At 48.1% G+C, this 21081-nt stretch overlaps 7 protein-coding genes across 7 annotated transcripts; 4 read left to right on the forward strand and 3 right to left on the reverse strand.

The window, feature by feature from the left end:
- Positions 1–3004: 3004 nt before the first annotated feature.
- On the forward strand, positions 3005–5299 carry PADG_04366 (uncharacterized protein; the record flags this gene model as incomplete). Its single annotated transcript, XM_010761129.1, has 3 exons — positions 3005–3416; positions 3549–3711; positions 3766–5299. The coding sequence occupies 3 exons, from the start codon at positions 3005–3007 to the stop codon at positions 5297–5299; spliced, it is 2109 nt and encodes a 702-aa protein (XP_010759431.1).
- Positions 5300–5802: 503 nt separating this feature from the next.
- On the reverse strand, positions 5803–7865 carry PADG_04367 (uncharacterized protein; the record flags this gene model as incomplete). Its single annotated transcript, XM_010761130.1, has 4 exons — positions 5803–6656; positions 6742–7212; positions 7312–7715; positions 7831–7865. 4 exons carry the CDS (start codon positions 7863–7865, stop codon positions 5803–5805), a joined length of 1764 nt encoding a protein of 587 aa, XP_010759432.1.
- Positions 7866–9165: 1300 nt separating this feature from the next.
- On the forward strand, positions 9166–10882 carry PADG_04368 (uncharacterized protein; the record flags this gene model as incomplete). Its single annotated transcript, XM_010761131.1, has 4 exons — positions 9166–10267; positions 10335–10382; positions 10522–10590; positions 10665–10882. The coding sequence occupies 4 exons, from the start codon at positions 9166–9168 to the stop codon at positions 10880–10882; spliced, it is 1437 nt and encodes a 478-aa protein (XP_010759433.1).
- Positions 10883–11476: 594 nt separating this feature from the next.
- On the forward strand, positions 11477–12354 carry PADG_04369 (uncharacterized protein; the record flags this gene model as incomplete). Its single annotated transcript, XM_010761520.1, has 3 exons — positions 11477–11521; positions 11609–11864; positions 12026–12354. The coding sequence occupies 3 exons, from the start codon at positions 11477–11479 to the stop codon at positions 12352–12354; spliced, it is 630 nt and encodes a 209-aa protein (XP_010759822.1).
- Positions 12355–14031: 1677 nt separating this feature from the next.
- Positions 14032–15878, forward strand: PADG_04370 (uncharacterized protein; the record flags this gene model as incomplete). The annotated part of the gene is made up of 2 exons (XM_010761132.1): positions 14032–14142; positions 14202–15878. 2 exons carry the CDS (start codon positions 14032–14034, stop codon positions 15876–15878), a joined length of 1788 nt encoding a protein of 595 aa, XP_010759434.1.
- Positions 15879–16811: 933 nt separating this feature from the next.
- PADG_04371 (uncharacterized protein) lies at positions 16812–17953 on the reverse strand (the record flags this gene model as incomplete). The annotated part of the gene is made up of 2 exons (XM_010761133.1): positions 16812–17188; positions 17365–17953. 2 exons carry the CDS (start codon positions 17951–17953, stop codon positions 16812–16814), a joined length of 966 nt encoding a protein of 321 aa, XP_010759435.1.
- A 1963-nt stretch (positions 17954–19916) lies between these two features.
- Positions 19917–20995, reverse strand: PADG_04372 (uncharacterized protein; the record flags this gene model as incomplete). Its single annotated transcript, XM_010761134.1, has 3 exons — positions 19917–20307; positions 20446–20826; positions 20886–20995. The coding sequence occupies 3 exons, from the start codon at positions 20993–20995 to the stop codon at positions 19917–19919; spliced, it is 882 nt and encodes a 293-aa protein (XP_010759436.1).
- Positions 20996–21081: the final 86 nt, after the last annotated feature.

The following is a 21081-nucleotide window of genomic DNA, read 5'->3' on the forward strand; positions in this document are numbered from 1 at the left end:
GAATTCCGGTATGCAGACATATTGGCGAACCCTGGTACGGAATAAATAATGACTTGCATAGCACGCGAGCCCATTAGCTAAAGATTGCGGAGTAGTTACTCGTTCCAGGAATTCGTGTGACATGGCGTTGATGGTGAGATCAGCATGTGCGAATGTATCCAGGAGAGATAACCATCAATGAATGAATGCATAGCTACGAAGCTAAGATATATCTTATATCTTGTCTCCATTCTCTCAATTTCTAGGGTAGAGGGGTGTAAAATAATGCAAGAGACTAATTCCTGAAAACACGCTATTAATTAGGTTTACTTTTGATTAGGTGAACCCGCAGCACAAACATAACTATATAAAGCTGCCCAGAAAATTACTTTACATTATTAGATTAACTTTAGAATAAAATCAGATCCTGAGGGCTTCATGTTTATCTGTCATTAGCAAGTTATTAATATAGAATAAATTCATTGCAGAGAAATAATAGTGTATAAAAAAACAATGAAAAGCATTACCAATTCCTAACTCACGGCCATAATTTCAAAAACAAGAAAGGAAGAAAAAGCGGTGAACCTGAATTGACATGCGAGGGTGCTGTGTTGTGGTCAAGGTAAACTCTACATGATTTGACAGGGAGAGAGAGCGCAAGAAACTATTAGTTATGGCGTGGAAGGAATCAAGGTAAGGGAATACGAGGAACCAAGGAGACAACTAGAGTACATCGTGACGAACGAAATAAGGAGACAAGAAAGGTAGGTAGTAAGGAAATGAGAAAGCCATCATGAGACATACAACAGGTTTGGCTAACTATCAATTGAGTGATTTTCGTAGTTCAGGTATTTTTGCCCAAAACGAATGTTTGAGGCTCCGAACTGAACGGGGTGTGTGTGTGTGTGTGTCATCTGGTATCACCGTATGATTCTTGGGAATTCGCGACGAATTGGAAACGAAGGTGTGGGTCAGTTCGGGCTTTCATGCCATGGAAGATAGGTGCTGCGGGGGTTGGGGATTAGGATTTTGGCTTCGTCGTCGGCTAAATAAGTTGGGTGAGATGGATGTACGATGAAGTTATCCGCGACCCCCATCTGCGACCCCCATCTGCTGGAAGTATCGTATATCATCACTATTATATGGAGTCCTCGACTTGAGCATGAAGATCGATCACTCCAGCATCTGGATGGTTTATCGGTGTTGTTGTATTCACATCCTCCCCTCGACTATTGGGATCCCTGGTGGAACCGCGTGGATAAATATTGTACATGGACGATATGTCGTTGTCGTCTCCCCTATTGGTTTGAGGGTGTATAGTTTCTAAGTATGGGGTTCTAATCCACTGGATGGATGCCCATATGGCGATTTATCCTTTTCAGCCGAGTCTGAATTGTCCGTAGATACCATAAGGACTGCTGCCTGGACTGAGTATTGGAAGATTTACGCCGGAAGGACAGGCTGTTATCTGATCTGAAGTTCGAGTCGCTAGGCCTGGCAGCAGGATACATCGATCCTGTCAGGGCCCGCGGAACGCCAGAAGACGAATTTCAGTGGCCCCGTAAGGAGCCGCGATTTACGTGAGCAGCTTCTCTAGACATGATAACAGTGGGGCTTGTTGAAACTGGTAACGAAGTGAAATCTGATAGAAAATGAAGTTTACATCTTAAACGATGTCGGGGTTTATATTGGACCATATCCAGCTGATTGACTTGAAATCTAAAAATATATACTTAAAAAGAGGGCAATCATGCCCCTTGTGTATCTTCGGACTTTATCCCCTCCTCCATCATGGAAGGGCAATTGCCTGTTCCCAGAGGTCCCAGTTTCACATATTACCATGGCGTCTAAATTCTACATCTCAAATGAGCCCAACAATTAGCAAGGCGATCGTCTTAGCTTCATATCAAAATAGAAGACCTCGAAACGCAGTCGACATGATGGAAAGGGAGATTGAAACTGAAAAATTCTGACAGCGGTCGATGAAACCGAAGGTGGATATGCGAGTTCATTGATCCTTTTGCTGGGCAAGCAAAAACAGGCAGTCGTGGGGTCGTTGGGTGATAAGTATTTCAACGACAACTTCTGACTGCGTCGGAGGCTGGTTAAACCAATTCGGCATGCTACATTTTAGCCGCGGAGTGGGATCCACTTGTAGCAATAACACATTTTTAACAAAAATTTCAATGGATAAAACGGATAGTAATTCAGATTGCCAGGGAAGATAGCTGAGACAACTGCATTAAAACAAAGAGGAGAATGCAGTTCGGGTTCCTATTAGTGGCGGGCGGCAAGCACCCGCACCCATAGTTAACTATTAGAAATTCATTTTTTGGCTGCTACAACCCTCCGAGAACTGTTCGCGAAGAATTGCTCTGGACAAGGATGATTGACGGAATAACTGGGTCTCCGGCATCCCCAAGGCGGTAGAGGGCGCTATTTTACACGGACATCTGCTCGGCGCATGTGTCTGGATGGATGTTGTTGATAACTTGACGGGGCAATAATAATAAATCCAAGGGGTGAGGAAGTTCGATGAGGCTCCAAATGGAAGTAAGTAGTTATACACGTGACTGAAGATAGGAGAACAGCGGAATATTATTTATCCACTCCCAAAAAAAAGGAGCCTCAGTGCGCCGATGGCCCCAACGTCATGGTTGATCACTTCTGTTGTAGGATGTATGAAAGCAACATTCATAAGGAATCCAAGATCCATGGTGGACAGAGGACCACCGGAATGGAATATGAAACTGAGGAAGATGAACTAACTGGATTTGCTTCAAGATTCACCGTGCTAGCAGGTTGCAAGAAAATAGAAACAGCATTCACAGCGAAATTGCCCATGAACGGAAGAAGTTGGGTTTTGCGCTCGAAGCGAGACTGAATGAGGGGCAGCTTCCAGAGCGTTGCGGTTGCGGTGATCCACGCCTCAAATCGGGGTCCGTTTTCCTTTTGAGCGCAGGACATATCGTGGCAGCCTCTACACCATTCCACCAAAGCCATTAGTTACGCCCTACCGTCTATAATGTCTCTAAACAGAGTAATTTCCCTTGAATCGTGGGATTACCGCCCCTCCTCATTCCGCCACCGGGAGAGGCCGAACCTAGACCATGGAGACAATGCCTTTGCGGAAGAGAGAGAAGGGAACGATTCCTTTTCCAATGCCAGAACGCGGTTGGCTCAAGTGCGACCTGCCGACTCTCAAAGCTCAGTTAGACGAAAGCTAAGTTTTAACCCGGCTGCTGGGCCGTCATGGACTCATGCGACAGTGGACGACGATGGTGACGACGATGACGACGGTGATGATCGAGATGAAGAATGTCAACGAAGTCTACTATCAATATCAGATGATAGCAGTGCTCTTATGCCCAACGACACTGTCTCGGACGGGCCTGACACTGTAGCTGCCTTTGAGGTACCAAGATGGAAACGCATTGGTAAGTCAAAGAAAGTCATGACGTTTATCTACGAGGTGTTTACAAGCTTTGCTTTTTTGAATGCCCAGGCCAGTGCTACTCAATTTGTATCAGCGCTTTTACTAATATATGGCTGACGAGAATACCAATTAGCTCAAGTTTCCGTAGCCGTATTGTATTGCTTGCTCTCTGCCGGAGTGATATTTGGCTATGCTGCGCTCAAGCCGATCCTCGTAGAAGAGGGTGTATATAGAAATCGATGCAGCAAGGAAGAGCTTGACAGAGGGGAATCCCTCTGTTACAACCAGGATCTCAGGTACGCTAACTGCAGTTTTCCATTTGTAGAATGTAGTACTAACTGCCTCTATAGATTAAACTTCATGTTCACTCTCTCAGCTGTTGCAACCAATATTTCCGCCCTTCCGGTGGGCAGCATACTCGATACTTTTGGCCCACGTTTCAGCGGTAGTATTGGAAGTATCCTCATCGCATCTGGATCTCTTTGTCTCGCTCTCGCCTCTCTATTACCATTCGATACATACGTCGCCGGCTATTTTCTTTTGGCCCTTGGTGGCCCCTTCGTTTTCATATCCTCCTTCCAGCTCTCCAACACATTCCCCACGCATTCTGGTCTTATTTTGGCAATTCTCACGGGCGCGTTTGACTCGTCGAGCGCCATTTTTCTCCTTTTCCGAATCCTTCATGGCGGATTCTTCACGCTCCGGAACCTATTTCTTATGTATCTTATTGTTCCCGCAGTCATCCTCGCTTCCCAGATTCTCCTTATGCCATCAACCTTGTACAAAACAGCAGGAGAACTTATACAGCAAAAGGAAGACGTTATCGCGGAAAACGCCACTGACGGCCCACCGGAGGGCTCCCTCATAACCCGGGAACAAGAACAACAGCTACAAAACCGCATCTCGCACCGCATATATGTAGTCTCTCAAATCGAAGAGCTCCTGGGCAATGAACAACATGATTCCCAACAAACCAAGTCTACCCCGTCTCAGTCAACAACTCCTCAAACTCCCAATAAAGTCCCGCATGAAGCCCGGCGTTCCAACAGCGTCTGGGGCGTCCTGCACATGGCCTCTGCTCTCCAACAAATCCGTTCCCCCTATTTCATCTTAATGACCTCCTTCGCCATCCTCCAAATGCTACGCATAAACTACTTCATCGCCAGCATAGGCGTGCAATACGAATCCCTCCTCTCCTCCCCGCAGCTCGTGAAACATTTAAATCACGTCTTCGACCTTTTCTTACCGCTGGCAGGCATCGTGGCAATACCATTTACCGGCCTAATCCTCGACAGAGCAAGTACCGTCACAGCAGTAGCCACGCTCCTCTGCTGCTCCACGCTCGTTGGCATCCTGGGCTGTATTCCCCACAGCCTACTGGCAGCATACGCACACATTACCCTCTTCACGCTCTACAGACCCTTCTGCTACGCCTCCATATCTGACTATGCAGCCAAGATCTTCGGTTTCCAGACCTTTGGTAAAGTCTACGGGCTCATGATATGCCTTGCCGGATTGGGGAATTTCCTACAGATACCGCTAGATATACTGACGATGAAGCTGTTCCGGCGTGACCCAATTCCGGTGAATATCCTCCTGACGATTATGGTGTTCGTGGTGGGAGGGATTTTGGTTTTGTTTGTGTGGTGGCGGGGTAGGGAGCGGATGGGGATTGTTGATGTTGTTGTTGAGAATGGTGAGCTGGGAGGGGTTCACGGTGTTCGTCATTCTCCGTCGCGGAAACGTAGATCGAGGAGGGAAATTGGGCGTTCAGTTGATCTTGGCGAGGACGACGGTGATGGCGGGCCTAGTGAAAGAGACAGGCTGCTCACCGCTTCCCATAGGGAGGACGCGAATGGCTCTGCTTGTGTGTATTTGGTATAAGGGATCATTTGATTTATTTAATTTTGCATCTCAACTGAGTTCTTGGTCTCAAATTCCTGAATCCCCCCTTTTATTTTCTTTACCCTAGTAAAAGCTCTTTTATGTACCTTATATATACAATATTCCTGTTACCTTTTTCCTTTCAATGTTAGAACACTACGGAGAGCTCGCGGGGAAATGAGTAATGACGCCCTTTTGTCATGGCGTTCTTCATTGGTCCCACAGTGTATTTTAATATCTCATCCAACTCTTTCGCTGAAACTGAAAAAGAAACATATAACAGCTGACTTGCTAACAGTAACTCATACAACCACTAAGATTGCTTATATCAAGGATAGCGTCACTCAAACACAATCATAAACTCAGAAAAACACACAGCTAATGTATGCATGGGCTTAGAAACTATCAATTATCACTCGGAGACTATGAGAAGAGCAACAACAACATCAACTACTACTACTACTACTACTACTACTACGTCTCCGCTTTCACCTCAAACCCACTCAATCGATCTCCAACATCCGATACTTCCCCCCTTCCCCGTCAGGACCCCTATACGCTTCCAACGCCCTCTCCACCACCTCCATGAACCCCAAAACCCTCTCCTCCTCCCACCTCCTCCCCACAATCTGCACCGCAGTCGGCAACCCATGCATCTTCTGTGAATCATAATACTTCCACGCCCCCATCGCAACCGCATTATCCGCCCCAGCTTCCCTCAGCACCCTCTTATAAGCATTCTTCTTCTCTCGCGCACTCTTCGTCGGCGAACGATCAATCGCATCCACAACCGCATCCACATGACCCACCGGCAGCACGCCGCAAGAGTAATCAAGCAAGTTCCACAGAAACGTGTAGCCGCAGCTGGAAACGGCATCTTTCATCGCGCCGTGCGGCAGCGCCGGCGTCGCGTTGACAGGGCACAGGATGAAGTCGTAGCCTTGCTCCGGCGAGCTCCACCAGCTATGCCAGGTTGCGCGGAAGGCTTCACGCTGCGAAACTAGCTTCCACTGCTCGGCGCTCGATTTGGGGCCGAAGTCTTTGAGCAGGTATGCCCAGGTGCTGTCGCGCTTGATGTAGCGGACGTAAAGATAGTGGAGGTAGCGGAGGGGTCGGGGGAGCTTGGCGTATTTGGTCAGTTGGGCGGCGCCGGGGTCGCTGGATTCACCAGCTAGGAAGTGGGAGTTGAAGGTGGCGCAGCCATCGGAGTTGAGGAGGAGGGAGGCGAGGCGGAGGCCGATAAGAGGGCTGGCGCTTGGGGGTGGGGTGATGTTGATGAGGGTGTGGCCGGCAGCGGAGAGGGCGGAGGCTGTGGTGCCAAGGGCGTGGTCAATCGCCGGTGTGGGTGGGACAACTCCTATTTGGGAGGATTGTGTGTTGGTTAGAATTGAGAAATTAAAAGCTTGGATTTATTCTGTGATATTTTTCGTTTTGAGACGTACCGTCAGTCTTCATGACTCCAATTCTCAATTTCTTTGACTTCACTTCCTCCTCCTGCTCCGATCTCCATGAAATCGGATGAACCGAGTGATCGTACTTCCAGGGTTGCATGCCTATAATTGCGCGGGTGAAATACGTCAAATCATTCAAGGTTCGTGCCATTGGGCTGAAGACACTTGGTACACCTTCTTGCCCTGCCATGCTTGTGTTCATGCCAGCTTTTGGCCATCTTCCAGTGCTGCAACGAAGGGAGTATACGCCGCTCCAAGCTGCAGGAACACGAACAGATCCAGCAACGTCGGAGCCAATGCCAATCCGCCCACCAGACGCAAGAAGGGCGGCTTCACCTCCGGTGGAGCCACCAGGAGAATACTGCGGGACATGTGGGTTCAGACACGGGCCCCAGAGGGGATTGTTAGATTCAAAGGACAATAACGTAACAGGCAAATTGGTCTTTGCATATGGAATTGCGCCTGAAAACGGTATCAGCATAGAAGAGAAGGTAAATGAAGGGAGAGTAGACCCTCACAGAGAGGAATTATCAAAGGAGAGCAGCAAGATGCGTCACATACCAGCATCCTTCAACAACCTCACAACTGCGCCATCTTCCTTATACGGCTTCTCCGCCAGACTCGCATATCCCAAACTGATGTCAAAGCCCTTAACCTGAAATGAATCCTTCAACGAGACAGGGATGCCCGCCAGAGGCCCCTTGGTATTTATTTCCGATTTAGCCCATTGCTCCGCCTCAGGAAGCAGCAGCTCCGTTATGCAGTTTGTCTTCTCATGAGCCTTCACTGCTACCTTCCCGTAAGTCTGCAAGAGCTGCAGAGGCGAGATGACGCCCTTGTGCACATCCTGGACCAGCCCCTCAATTGGTCTGTCGATGACGGATTTGTCGAAAGCAGAGAAGGCGGAGTGGTAGACGGACGGGAGACTGGCTATGCGCTGTGCGCGCTGCTGTCTCTTGAAGTTTCTGATGCGGTTGAAGAGACTGGGTTAGCTCCAGTGTACGATACATTGCTGGCTTCGTGCGGGGGATGAAGCTCTATCTATAGCTATGCATGGAGAAGAGTGGTGGTATATTCTACCTTATTCGCCGCTGCTGGCAGTATTCGAATAACATGGCTGCTGCGTAGTTACGGGGAATGTCCTAATTATACACACACACACACACACACACACACACACAATTAAAGAAAAAAAAAAACCAGGAAGAAAATAGAAAAAGTTTCAGGAAAAGGACGTGGGTGATAAAGAAGATGTAACAGCAGTTTGAGTTCCAGCGGTTGCAGTTGTGATGGGGGGACGAGCTCGGGAACGTTTTGTGGGGGGAAGTTGCTGGGCTTATTTGTTAAAGTGCCCACCCACTCTGGCGTCTCAAGATGAAGCCTGGTTAATCCGCTTGGTTTGAGACCGATGCCGAAATGGAGTTACTATCTATCTAGTTAGCACAGGGCTATTTTGGTGGTAAAGGATGTATATGGGTGGGTAACTATATCTCGAATCCATGGATAGCTGTGTTTGTTCATTACATCACTCCGTATATCGCTAGTTACCAATGCTCTTCATTGGTTGCCGCAGTTGTCTGTGAAGTTGATCTTGGTTCCCTTGATCTCGGCATTCATCGGCGTCGCAGCCAAAGTAAAGTTGGCTACTTGATCGGCGGGCGAGCGGCCGCCTACGCCAAACCATCCGAACATGGGTGGTTTCTGTACCCTGTCTGTCTATATCTCGACACAGGAGGTCCAGGGGTTCCGCGACAATGATATCGGAGTTGTAAGTATGCTCGACTTTATGTATCTGGAACATGCTTAGAATCAATTGCTAGAGTTCTGGCATCTTATTAATACGATGGAAATGGATTAAGGTGGAAGAATTCGGGTTGCCTAAATGGCGGTGTTGTTGCCTGTAGACATGCAGCGTACGAAATATTTTATCTCTGACTTATGAGAAGACGTATGAGGAATGCTTTGTTCAGGGGAAAGGTGAAAGTCCAGGTGCCAATTATCCCTAGTTTAGCTCCTATCCAGAACACAGTAGAATCTGCTTTTGCAAGATGAGGAGTGCGTGCAAGTATATACACAACCAGCCATCTTATGTGCAGTCTACGTGAATCTATATACAGTCTATGTGCAATCTACATGCAGTCTACGTGCAGTCTATGGGCAGTCTATAGGCAGAAGAGGATCAATGCTGAGACTGATATACCTCAACAACATCTCATCCACAGCATGTTTGTTGTCGCTTAGTCGTTCTGATCCTATGACTTACTCCTTTATCATGCTCAAAGCATCTGAGCAATGCCACCTCAGGGTCTTTCAAAACACAATCACCAGCTCATCCATGACAACAAACAAAACGTGTCTTGAAGCTTGTTTGGCCAGTGACAAGGTCAACCTGCATCCTGCCATCAATTTCCAAACATGGATGATAACATGGCATACCCCCCTACCTCCTACGACACACCGGGTGGTAGAATCGACTTGACTTCTGGGTACGAGCAGTACCGCGCCGTCTTCCCCCCGCAGGTCGACGCGGTCCAGGTGCTTGGCAACTTGAGCGATCCAGCAAAGGGTCACCATGCGCGTAACGGTGGATTTTCCGCCACCCTTGCCGACCACCCTTATTTCATGTTCGGCCCCATAGAGAGCGAGGGATACGACAAAACTCCATTTGGAATCATCTCCAACGCGGCAGCCAGAGCCCTCGAGCCGAGGGAAGACCCGCTTCTCACAACATACTATGCCATTGAGCCGAACGGCTACACTCCCCCTTTACTCGGGCTGACCGAAAACGAGGTGAAATTTGAACATGAGACGGGTTTGGAGGTGATCATTTCGACCGACGGAGGACTTGCTGAGGGGAGACCGGGCAGCGGCAATGGCTGCGTCTGGTTTCAGAAAACGATCAGAGAGGAGAGAGACGGGCTCCCACCACGTAACTTTTATCATGGGACCGGGGTTGCACCGGTGAAGGTGGATATTACTGGCAAGCTGCTCGGGAGACGTGTCCTTGGCGATACAGTGATCTTTAAGAAGCACGAGCCGGCCTTTGGCACGTTTTGCGCGATAAACCATCAGGGTTGGTACTACCTGTGGGGCAGACATACCAATGATATCTACCTCGCTAGAGTCCACGTGGAACATGCGTTCGAACGCGAATACTACCAGTTCTGGAATGGGTACTCGTTCACTGGAGATATCGGGATGGTAACCCCCGTTCTGAGTGGATTTACACATGGGGTCATTTACCCAACCAGGCTCTTCGGGCACACTTTTGGGTGGGCATTTATCGGCAACACCGCCTGGGATGATTACACTGCGATGATGGGTGCTGCAAAGGATCCACAGGGCCCCTTCCAAGTCGTCCCAGTCGCCTTTGGTGAGAAGTTGCAGGAGAACGCATTTAACGAATGTGTTTACGCGCACCCTTGGGCTTTAAAAGAGTCTCTCGGTGAAATCCTCATAACCTGGAGCGAGAAATGGCCTGGTGGAATCATCGCAGCAAAATTCCAGATGCAAATGCGTGAGTTTAATATACCCACCTGGTGTTTGTGCGGAGACCATGGGGATATTGATTTTTCATCCACAAGTTCACCAGGGCGCGTACTGGACGGATATATCGCTGGAGGAACTTCAAAGTAAGGCCTCCAGCCCCACCCAAACCCCATTTCTTTCTTTTCCAAGAGGGAAAGAAAGAAAAAGACTTGTAAAGAAAGAAAAGAAAAGAAAATTGGAAAAAGCAAAAGACCACGCTGCTAACAACACAATAATTTTCAGCCAGTATCTCGACCCTCGCAAAAACTCACGCAGTTCTTGAGGAAATTGCCGACGACTACAGCGTGCTTTGTAGGATACCCAGCCATTGCAAACTGAACCAGTAACCATTCCGCAGACATCTAACCACAAAATTCTATCTCCAGATGAGCTAGAGTCCAAAAGCTTTGGCAAGGCTGGGATCAAGCTGCTGGGGTCATCAGCCGAAGCTGTCGACGCTGCTGCCGTCGCAATCTGCCAGAGGGTGGAAGTCTGGGTCCGTCAGGCCATGGGTATCACGGAAGAGGAGAAAGAGAAAGAAAAGCGAACGTTCAAGAACGGTTTTGGGCTCTTTTCGAGGAGCAAAAACAAGGAACGAAAGTGAGAGGTAGTGTCCTCGGAACGAAGGCTCTGGGGACTCGCAGGAGGTTTCTACGAAAGTGCAATACTCAACTTCCATCCTTCAGGGGGGTTGATCTTGAGGACGTGGCCAGTGAGGTGGGTTCTATGGGAGGGCATGGCAAACTGAACTTCAGGAAGAGTGGAAATGGCGATGAAGTGCCGTTGTTTTCCAGAACGGATGATTGGGGTACTTGACTCAAGAGCAATAAATAATACATGGCGGTGTATCAAGCAGTTTGTTATAAAAGAGAAAGGGGATCTTTCTTCTTTCTTTTCAACAATAAATCAATCAATAAATAAAAGTGGCTTATTCCCTTGTCATTCATGATGTTATTCACCGGAGAGTGATGTTCGATGTTTCGATGTTTCGATTAACGATTCTCAAAGCTACTTTAGCCAACTACGGTTAGTTAGTTATTATCTTGCACGGATATTAGTAATCTCGATGGCAAAACCTTGGAACAAACAGGAGGAGGCTCGAAATTTGAACAAGCTCAACAATTCAATATCTCCACAAATTCCTGTATAGAATCAGCCGTCACATTCAATCTCTACATTCACATTACAATCAGCAACTATGGCGAACTATCTCGCTTCCATTTTTGGAACCGAGCAAGACAAGGTGAGTTAACCCTGTATCTCTGCTGCTCATCCCCGTCCATCAGACAAACCTGGATTGCCTGAGCTAACATAACATCACAAACAAAAGGTCAACTGCTCTTTCTACTACAAAATCGGCGCATGCCGTCATGGCGACCGATGTTCGCGAAAGCATGTAAAGCCGTCATATTCACAAACGATCCTTCTGCCAAACCTTTACCAGAACCCTGCGTACGATACCAAGAACAAGATGAATGCGAGCCAGCTGCAGAACCACTTCGATGCCTTCTACGAGGATTTCTGGTGTGAAATGTGCAAGTATGGCGAGCTTGAGGAGGTAGTGGTATGCGATAACAACAATGACCGTAAGTCGCACATCCTTTCCTTTCCCCACCCTCTGGCCCCCTCGGGCTCCAGCCCCGTCTTCAGTTATTCAAATCTCCACATCATCAAAACCAGAAGATCAGAGACCGTACTAACCGTAAACCCACACCCCCCCCCCCCCTTTCAACTTTGCCAAACACAGACTTAATTGGAAACGTATACGCGCGCTTCAAATACGAAGACTCGGCACAGCAAGCCTGCGACGCGCTGAATTCCCGCTGGTACGCTGCACGGCCGATATACTGCGAACTCTCCCCCGTCACCGATTTCCGAGAAGCCTGTTGTCGACTGAATAGTGGCGAAGGCTGTGTCAGGGGCGGGTTTTGCAATTTCATACATCGCAAGGAACCGAGTCCGGAGTTGGAGAAGGAGCTTGAGCTCTCGACGAAGAAGTGGCTGAAAATGAGGGGACGGGATGAGCGGAGTGTCACTCGCAGTCCTAGCCCGGAGCCGACGAGGAAGAGACATTGATTAAATTGCTTGGTTGGCCGGTTGGTGGTTAGGTTGGTGGTTGTCGAGGTTTCTGCTGGTTCGGCACTTGGGTTATCAGGGTTCCTCTGCAATGCGGTTACGGATGGAGAGGAGACATTTGTGCAGCAGAATCGACGGAGATCGATTTGAGATTTGCTTCAAGGGTTTCACAGATCAAGGGAATGAGAGGCTTGGGGTCTATTTATTTATATTTTTGAAGTAAGGAGTTCCGGTTGTGGGTGCAACGCCGTCATGGCTTATTTTGAAATTATCCATGTCTCTCTTTCTTTCCCTTCTTTTCTTCTTTTTGCTGTGAAATAGTCTTTCTTCCTTTCTAACTTCATCTATGATCTTAGGAGCGACAAAATATACATTTAATCACGGATGATCCCGACAGTCACCCGTGATGAAACCGCGGTTTAGAAATGACACCAGTCACTACTTTTTTGGTGTCGCCACTCCACATCAACTCATAGATTGGTTGAGTGGACTTGGCGACAGCTCATCCCCACCCATAGGGCCATAGCTACACATGTGTAAAATCTATGAAGTCATTATCCTCTTGGTCAGCTTTCCCCTTGCTTCCTCTGGCTTCCTCCGCAGTTTTAGGTGGAATCCGCCAGGCACAAACCTCGCCGGTCTCGGGATGGTCTTCACTCCGTGGCATTTACGTAGAGGCTGCCTGGGCAGGCAAGGTAAGGCATCCACGGTGCTTGGGCAGGGGATACGGGAGCTAATCTGAAGGTAGTTGGCGCTGGTCGGAATCAATGCTGGTTTGTTCAGCTGCTTTTAGCATGGCGCCAATCATCATTCATCCACCCTTCAAGGGGCCGTGCTAGATAGAAATCTTGCATCTGATTTGACAGCGTGACAGCAGTACCAGGACAAACGCAGCAGACACAAAATAAATACGTGACATACGAACACTCCTCATACTAGCTGACATGTTGGGCGCTGAGCACGGTATGGGGCAGTTCCATAGACGTATCTGGTGTTGGGCAGTGATAATGTGCATTATTGCATTATTAGGCAGCGTAAGAAATGACATACTGTATTTAACTGCATGACGAGAAACCAGGTCCTGCATACTCCGTTCACAATGGTTAACTATTAGCTGCTGGGCTGCCAAGGACTGGTGGTATATCTCCACGTTACTCCAGCGATGTATAGACATAGTTCGGTGACTACATCCACTCCCGACTCCCCTACTGGCGGACGACAACAACGACAACAACGATGTCAACAACAACAACTACTACTACTACTACTACTACTACTACTACAACGTCACTTCTGCGGCGCTGCGACCAAAAGTGATATAGATGCAGCTTTCGCCCTCTTGAACAGAAACCATCCATTAGACCAATACTGTCGCAGTGACAATGCGCTTCATTCTACACCCGTTCACCTCGCAATAACCTTTCCTCCTAAGCAGATGCCTGCGGGCCAGCGCTAACGATTGATTCCATACCTTTGGCACACGATCCAGTCACCAAAACTATAACGCCTAGAGCTTGAGCCCGCGCTGGCGCCTATCTGCCTAAGTAACTAAGAGTTTATTCCTGTTCGAAGGGCTAATTGGAATGGTGATATATGAGCTGGCTCATTCCCTTCTTTCTTGTGAGAAACTCAAAAAGCCAGGAACTCTCCTCACCGCCTTGAAGAGAACGATACGACATGTCTTCCCCGCACAATCCACCAAGAAACTACTGGGGGTTCATGATTCGAACAGACAAAAGTGCCACTCCTCTATTTGAACAGCTCTGTCTGGGGATTGCGAAATTCATAGTAAGCCATCCATTCCTCGCTCCAAGATGAAACCGTGCTGAAGCCATTCGCTACCGCAGACAGATAAATGTCAGTCAAATACGGAAGATTTGACGCCAGAGAATCTGGCCTACTTTTACCGCGAAGTCGGAGGCAATTACGACAATGTCTTTCTACATACCCCTCACAGCTCTCTGTCATTTATATACCAATCATTAGGGTGTTTCCATACACTCCAACCAACGGAAGACCCATTCAAACCACCGTGCATCCCTGCCCTGCGTCCCCATGGCTTTATCCGCTGGCAGACGATCCAGCTACTTCTATGCCCAGACGAGCATGTCAGATTCCTTCAGAAAGCAGTCAAGAAGTTTGATATCATCAACCCTTCTGGCGGATGTATATTTCCAAAGGTTATTCCGAGGGATTCCTTCCCAACGGAACCTGACCCGGAAATGGTCAAGTGGCATGAAACCGTCAGCCAGAAATTGGAAGACGATTACAGAGCTAGGAAGCAAAAGAGCTCTTCGCATCGCCCAGGCTTATCTGATCGGGTTTCGTCCGATTCTAGAGCAGGTCCCAAGTCTCTCGATGGTTCTGTTCCGGATGAAAATCCCGGCTACTTCGCCTCCCGCAAGCAAATCACCAGTAAACGGCCAGGCGATTACTCAAGGACCACGTCGCAGGAAACTAGTTCTCATTACAATGCACGTTCTCATAAACGCGTTGTACCAGAATTCACATCTCCGCTGTCCACAGAACCAGAATTGAGGCATGACGACATCGATGAAGAAGATCCCATTCCCATATATGGTCCCAAGATTCCACACAGTAAGCCAACTTCACGCCATCGGCACTCTCGCCATGATCTCCCTTCAGCACCTCCACGACGACGACTCTCACGGGCTCCATCGAAGTCATCGTTGTTGTCCGAGGAATCCGAGGAACCCGTCCGTCGATCCAGAGCACGGAAAGCCCCCGGACCAAGCGTGGACTATGAGAAGGTTCTCCCATCCCGCTCCTCTCACGCCCGACGGCACTCCCACGACGCCGCATACACCACAAGGAAAGGATGGAACTACTCCCCCCCACGCCGCCGTCTCCAACGTGAAGAACCCCTCCCGCCAGAACCAACCCAAACACATGACTTTTACCCCTACGTCCCCAAATCCGCCGACTTTCGTACCTACCACGACGAAACCCGCCGCATGTCCCTTCAACAAACAAACGTAACCTCAACCCGCAAACTAAAATTCCCACTCCCCACCGCACCCCACCCCGGCATTAAATTCCGCGAATACATCTTCAACGACGATACATACGCCGCCAACTCCGCCCCCACCTCCCCTGTCCACCACCACGGCCCCCATCTCTACCGCACCACCACCACCACCACCACCACCACCAACTCCTCTCGCGCCCCGACACACAGCATAAGCAACAATTACCGCCAGTACGCATCCAGAATCGATCCAGAATCTCTCGCCCCTGTTGGTTCGCATTCGAGCAGACAGAGGGCCAGCGCTAGCGCGAACGATGACAGTCCTAGTGACAATAGCATGGAACGAGCTCGCGCGATGAGCATGGGCGCGAAGCAGCTGTCGCATCTGCGCATTGATCAGACTATGGGACCGATAATGCCGATGATGTATGTGACGCCGCCGCCGCCGCCACCGCCTGTGAATGGGGTTGGGGCGCCCATTGATTTTGAGCAGATGGGGGATGGGAGAGGGAGGCATGGAAGGAGGGGTTATTAGGGTGGATGAGATGGGGCGGATTGGGGTTGGTTTTTTTTTTTTTTTTTTTCTTCATTATATTTTTTCTTCATCTGTTGTTTCTCTTTTCCTATACCTTCTTTGGCTGGTGAGAATGTTGTTTGGGGTTTGTTACCGTTTATTTCGTTTCTGCTTTATATTGGTAAATATGAATCCCAGCTCCAACAGGTCCAGCATTAGATCTTGGTGTCACCATTTCTGGCGTTAACAATAAATATTATGATTATTTCTCTTTTGAGCAGGCGACAAGTAGAGCAGTTGTGATTCTTCTCCCCTCTCTTCTTTTTCCACTCCACTTCCCTTCCTCACGTATATCTCTGACGATTTTATGATAGTATCGATTTATCATGCAACCCTAGCCGTGAATTCCTCCCTATTGTCTTTACAGCTGGTCCCCTTCGAGCTTTAAGCGTTGGAAGGGTGTAAAGGATATATCAGAAAACCACAGCAATATGAAATTTATTTCTCTTATGAAAATTTTTGGATGCTTTTTTCTCAGTCCCATTGCTGGTATGCTAATATTTTCTTTCTGCGGATATCTCTTACCAATACACAAAATCTGTAAGAGAGTGGAATAATCTTCTAACCTCAGCAATGGAAATCCATCATCAAGAAGCCAGCCTGAATCAAGGCCATTAAAAAGAAATCACTAGAAAGAAAAGAGAAAGAAAGAAAGAAATACAAAGCCTTGTAACATTTTAAATAAACCATGCTTCCATGAAACGACATTTATCACATATGCATCCTATGTACTGAAATTTCCCCATTTACTCCAGGCAAGATAACCACAATCAAAAAGAAAAAGAAAATGGAAAAGGAAATCGTTGAAAGAAACAGCATCAGACAATTAAGAAATAAACCAGAGCAATCATTGTCATGCCAACCCCCCCCCCCCCCCCCTCTTCCCCCCTTCTCTCAGAAAACCAACAACCCCACCCAAACCCCAAACCACACCCCGACTACCCCCTTTCCCATCACCGTCATCAGCAGACCTCCAACAGAACTCCCAGCACCACTCATCTGCCCCCGACTTCCCTTCGCCACCTCCCTAACCCTCACGCAGGAGAGCCTCGTCTCCACCAACTCTCTCTTAACAATGGCAGGCCCCGCCAGAACCGTCGGGTCAACAGAATATCCCAGCAAAAAGATGGGCTGGGTGCGGACGAGAGCGGTGTCGTAGGCTGATGTATCTGCAGAAGGATGTGAGGATGTGGAGGACTGGTACTGGGCGGCTACGGAGGTGTTGCGAGCTGCGAGGGTGGAGTTTCCGCGGTGGTAGCTGCTTATTATTTCTGTGGGTGGGGGGTGTGGGTGTTTGATAAAACTAAACGATGTGTTTCTTCTTCTTCTTCTTCTTCTTCTTCTTCTTCTTCTTCTTCTTCTTCTTCTTCTTCTTTTTCTTCTTCTTCCTCTTTTCTATGGACGGGGGCGGGAAAAATGGTGATGATATATGTAGACAAGAACTCACCCTGCCACGACGTGCCCCCCATCCCGGCACACGGTGAAAAATCCTCATCAAACTCCCTCATTTCCTCAACCCTCCTCACAAATTCCGCTCTCATCCCCTCAACCTTCCGTCGGGTGAAAATATTCTCACACCGCCCCGGATCATTCTGATTCACGGTAATCATCTCTAATAACAATACACATACATTCCGCTGATGTTTCTTGTTATAGATATCCTCGTCTATAGGTATATCAAGCGTGAAGATCTGATTGGTGGCGGAGAGATTGGCGCCACTGTTTCCCAGCCGGACTTCCATGACGCTGGTTGACCAAGTCCAGTTCCTGGGTGCCCGTAGTGATAGGGAAGCATTGTTGGTGTTACTGGTAATTTTGGCGATGACGGCGCTGTCGTCAAGGTACAAGCCTACTATGGGAAATGTGCCAGTGGCATTGGGATGGGAGGTTGCTCCGGGGAATTCGGGTCCCGGAGGACAGCAGCCTGTGCCTATGGGGCTGAAGGCGGCTTGACTGTTTGTGCGTGCGGTGGTAGGGTGGATGAGGCATGAGGTAGCAATAAAGGAGAGGAGGAGTGTTTGGGAAAGCAGCATCATCCTTGGTGTATTAGAATGAAGCTCAAGATAAGGAGTGAAAGATTGATAGCAACTGAGCTATCAACATATGAAGATCTGAAGAAGAGAGAAATTGAATTCCAAAATGTGCTCAAAATTGGAACTTTCTGTGCAATTGTAGAAAAAAAAAATAAAAAAAATAAAAATAAGACCAATCAAAGAAGCTCATAAAGTTTTCACATGCGTTGCTGAAGGGACAGAGGTGAATCAGATGTCAAAGAAAAGACAGAGTAGTCTGAATCATGGGACACACATGCATAACAGACAGGCTCATAGTAATTTTCTGCAAGGCATGTATTTATTTTTTATATATTTCTTCCCTTCTGTTTTCTTTTTCTTTTCTTCTCTTGCAGAAGGCATAAGGGCATCTGCAGAAACACACTCTGGATATATAGTCAATTCATCTTTTCTTTTCTTTTCTTTTTCTTTTTTTTTTCTTTTTTTCTTTTTTTTTTCTTTTTTTCTTTTTTTTTTTTTTTTGCTTTTGTTTTGCTTTTTCTTTTACAAGGCAAAAAGAAGAGAAAGAGGAGGCAAAAAAGGGGAGACACCAAAAAGTCAAAATAAAGTAGTCAACATTTCGTATCTGGCTGACGAAATGTTATTGGAACAGAAACTTGAATCTCGGATTATCAGCCCCGGCCGGCTGCCCCGTCAAGTGGTTGAAACGTCAAGGAGAAACCAAACTCTGGCATCTTTGTGCCTGCTGCAAAAACGGCGGGGAAGACTCCCGGGGTTTTACTGCCCCGGCGTCAACGCAAACCCAGCCTCGAAGTGACTTGAAGCTGGCGCTGTCTCGGCTTCTAATGATATAGCTGTTGACGGTCCCTAGAAAAGGAAAAAGAACAATCTTTACTGAGAGAAGGGGGGGGAACTTAAAAAAACATGACGATGGTCTGGAACCTGGGAAACTGGCAGGCTAGGCTGGCAAAAGAGTGGTTCCTCGTTCATGCGGTTGGTTTCGTTTATCTCTCTCCCCACATCCTCTTTTCTCGCCCATTATTGGGGTGGGTTGGGTGGATAAACCAAGACAAATGGTGGTCATGCTGCTGTTGATGCCTGGCTACTTTCTTGGGTTCTGTCTCCAGAGAAGAGGACCTTTTCTGTTCAGCTGCACATACGCCAAGGGACCACCTGCCGGCGAAAGAACGGGAACCTAGGAACGAGAAGCCAGTCAAAGAGGGGGGGAGGGAAACAACACGGGAAACACAGATACTCTGATGCGTAGTGTGTATTTTACGGCTGGATCCCAAATGGACAGCCGCTGCACGATACAGCATGCAAGCCCGGGTCTGGTCTGGTGCGATGATTCGATTATGTCCCGTGAAAGCTCACGTTGGCAGATTTGGAGCAAACAGAGGCCTTCAAGCACACGTGATCCGGTTCGTTGGCCGGACTTTAGCTACATCAGAGATTTCAACCAAACATCAAACGCTGGGACCGGACTGTATGGAACTGATAGATAAGGACAGCAGCATATGACGATTGTCTCTTGTTCAGAATACTTGTTTGTGTTTGAAGAGCTGCACCAATGTCGTTCAATTGATTCTGGATTGATTCTCTTGAAGCCTGAGCACATAACCCTAATTCCTAATCCTAATCCTAACTATAACTACCCCTAAGCCTGGTGTTGAGGGCGTTGAGGTTAATAATAGAGATGTATGAAAAACCCATTCAACTGTAACCCCAGTAATGCTTCTTCTCGTATGTAGTTAGGTGCTTCCTCATTGAGTATGTTTATTAGCATTTGTATTCTATATGTGTATACTTGATAGCATCAACCACTCCGAAACGCCTTGGCAGAAACAGCCTGGGAGGGGGTCTGAAATGATGATGTCCAAAATAGATAAATAAATAAATAGATAAATAGATAGATGAATAAATAAATAAAAATGAAAGCAAGAAAGAAATATGGGTATATTCGAGTGGTCCAGTACATATAATCCAGCTATGGTGGCGACTCCACGCGAGCAGACTGGGTTGAAGACGCCCCGGCTTCGTCTCCAAATCCGCCTGGCAGTGCCCAACGTGATCGTGGTGGACGGTCAGATTCCGCACCCGTAGCTGATTGCCCACTGCTGCCATCATCATTCTGATCATCGCTTCCATTGTGTGCCTTGCTGTTCCCTTCCCATCGGTCGCGCTCAGCGGGTTTGTGCGAGTTTCCGCGGGCCTTGTTTATGTGTACCCGACTGCCCCAGACAGCGCTGACACCGGTTAGGGCTTCGATGGCGCGGTCAGCCTCCTCCGACGAGGCCAGGTCGACAAAGAGGTAGTAATGGTTTCCAGGTTGTGAGCGTTTCGACGGGTGCGGGGAGATAACTTTGCTGATGGCTTCACTGTGGGTTTGAGGAGCGCGCGCGAGAGAGAGAGAGAGAGATGGCATTAGAAATATGAGTTTGGTTGCATGTAGACTTTCAGAGGGGGCAAAGCAAATGTGGCCGGTCGATGTGGTCATCGTGTAAAATTTCACTCACATGTTGAAACCGTAAAACAATTTCCGGATTTCATAGTCTGCGGTAGGTTGGTTTGGCATCCTGGGAAGGCCTCCAACGAATAGACGGCGGCCCTGGGCGCTATAATCATACCAGTGACTCGAAGCATCATCTGATCTCTCCCATCGCTCAAAGACAAATCTTGGTGGCTGTTTTTCCGGAGTCGTGGCCATGTCTCTTCGTCCAAAGGGCTCCTTGGACGACTTGGGGATTCCAGGTTTGATTTTCACGGGACGACCCAACATGTCTTTGCCATTTAATTCCATAATCGCTAGATCTGCCTGTTGCTTTGTCTCCAGCTCGACGAAGCAGTACGATGGATTCCGCCCGGTGAATGGGTCAATGGATATATCGATGCGCTCTCTACCGCTAGGATTAATCCTAATTCAACAGCTCCCCAGGTTGGGAGGAAAATAGCTTACACGTTATAGATCGTCTCGCCTTCAGTGAATAGGGATTCCACATCTTTCTTCTTCGCCATGTACGGCATATTTCCTACATAAAGTCTCCTTCCTTCGGAAAACGATTTCATGGTAGGTGAGTTGAGTTCATTTGTGGGGGGCGACGATTGGCCCGATGCTGTGGACGGCTTTGATCTGCCCTCATTATTCCGACTAC

The sequence above is a fragment of the Paracoccidioides brasiliensis genome (genome assembly GCF_000150735.1).
Source record: "Paracoccidioides brasiliensis Pb18 unplaced genomic scaffold supercont2.4, whole genome shotgun sequence".
NCBI lineage: Eukaryota > Fungi > Ascomycota > Eurotiomycetes > Onygenales > Ajellomycetaceae > Paracoccidioides > Paracoccidioides brasiliensis.